The sequence below is a fragment of the Cyprinodon variegatus genome, unplaced genomic scaffold, assembly GCF_000732505.1.
Source record: "Cyprinodon variegatus isolate N-32 unplaced genomic scaffold, C_variegatus-1.0 Scaffold867, whole genome shotgun sequence".
NCBI classification, from domain to species: domain Eukaryota; kingdom Metazoa; phylum Chordata; class Actinopteri; order Cyprinodontiformes; family Cyprinodontidae; genus Cyprinodon; species Cyprinodon variegatus.
This window is the reverse complement of record NW_015151320.1, coordinates 149,860-151,320: the sequence shown is the minus strand read 5'-3', so window position 1 is coordinate 151,320 and position 1,461 is coordinate 149,860. Positions and strand designations below refer to the sequence as shown.

At 45.9% G+C, this 1,461-nt stretch overlaps 1 protein-coding gene across 1 annotated transcript in view; it reads right to left on the bottom strand.

Annotated features, from left to right (window-relative positions):
- kif19 (kinesin family member 19) overlaps positions 1-1,461 on the bottom strand; it is a 38,178-nt gene that overhangs the window by 2,993 nt on the left and 33,724 nt on the right. The window contains exon 15 of the mRNA XM_015397499.1: positions 463-851. Coding sequence (XP_015252985.1) covers positions 463-851 — 389 coding nt within the window. The remainder of the gene's footprint in view (positions 1-462; positions 852-1,461) is intronic.

Sequence of the window (1,461 nt, the reverse complement as noted above, 5' to 3'; positions counted from 1 at the left end):
ATGAGTCGATGCATTCAGCTGGTTTTCCTTGGATAGAATCAATTTGTCTGGGTGATCTGGTGAACTTTAAAGTGCATTGAGATGACGTGTGTTGTGAATTGGCGCTATAGAAATTAATTGAAACAAAACTGAATTTAATTTTCTGCCCAATAGCAATGATGAAGTGCAGGGCAGCATTATATACCCAGCTATTGTAGTATCTATGCTAGAGCTGTCAGTCTGGAAAAGAATCTGGTTGTTAATTTAAATTATAAAGATTACCTTTTTTTGTGCAACATAAAACTGACTTAAACCTGTTTAAGTTTAAGTCGACAAAAACCGACTAAAACTATTACATATCGTGACTAACTTGCGACTAAGACTAATAACAGTTTTCGTTCTGAAGGAGACTAAATCTAAGATGGCTGTCAAAAACAACACTGGTCACTTCACGACATTTAATAATAAATTAAAATGACTCACTGCTTGACCGGTGACCTCAAAAGACCTTGAGCGTCTTTTCTTGCGACGAGCCTCGAAGTCGACTTCGCGAGGCGTTTGGTTCTTGTTGGTAGCGAAGCGGTTGCGAGGACGCGTCCAGGTCACATGGAGGCCCGGCCCCTCCCCTGTGCTGCTGGACAGGTTATCATCAGAGGTGGCGTGTCGCAGCTCAGGGCTTGGCTGCCGGCCGCGGCGCAGGGGGAGACCTGTAGGGGGCGCCTCTATCAAAAAAAGGTTGCTTTTCTGCTTCTTGGGGTCCAGGGGAGAGGGGGCGGCGGGTAAACGCAGGACATCCACTTCCAGGGCTTTGGAACGTCGACGGGCCGCTTTCACCACGATGTTCTGGACCCCTTTAAGGATCTGCTGCCGCTCTGTGGAGACGTGGAAAAATAAACATAACGAACATAAACGATGGCGTATTCTGCTCCCATTTCCTGATAGAGAAGGAACGAGGAGAAAAAGCGCAACGAAATCCTAAGGGTTTCATATTCAGGAACCTTCCCTTTACCTGCCACAGCCTGCTGCAGCCACCACCGTGTTTTACAATTGTTCGTTCTGCTTTCCGTCTCTCATCTACATGTTTCTGTACGTTAAGCAGAGGCCTCGGGTATAAAGTGTATCTGTTGTGGAGTATAAAATGTTGAGGTATGTCTGTTCTTAGCCTCACAGGCTTCAAACGAGGGTAAGAATGAGTCACACAGCTTCTTTCATGGCATTAGGGGAAAAATGTTGTTTTGAGAAGATCAATTTTGCCAGGGAAAGATATATTAACCTAACAGGGAATGGCCTCGATGAACTCAAGTCTGAGAAAGTTCTTTATGCAGGAGGTGGGTTAGTTCCAAGGGAGAGTGTGTGTTGTGGGAATTGCTGTATAAATGTCAGAGCTCTGTCTCTCCGTCCGAGGCAGGGGGGGATTTACCATTAGGCAATACTAGGCAGTTGCCTAGGGCCCCAAGTTCCTGGGGGCCCCATAAAATATAT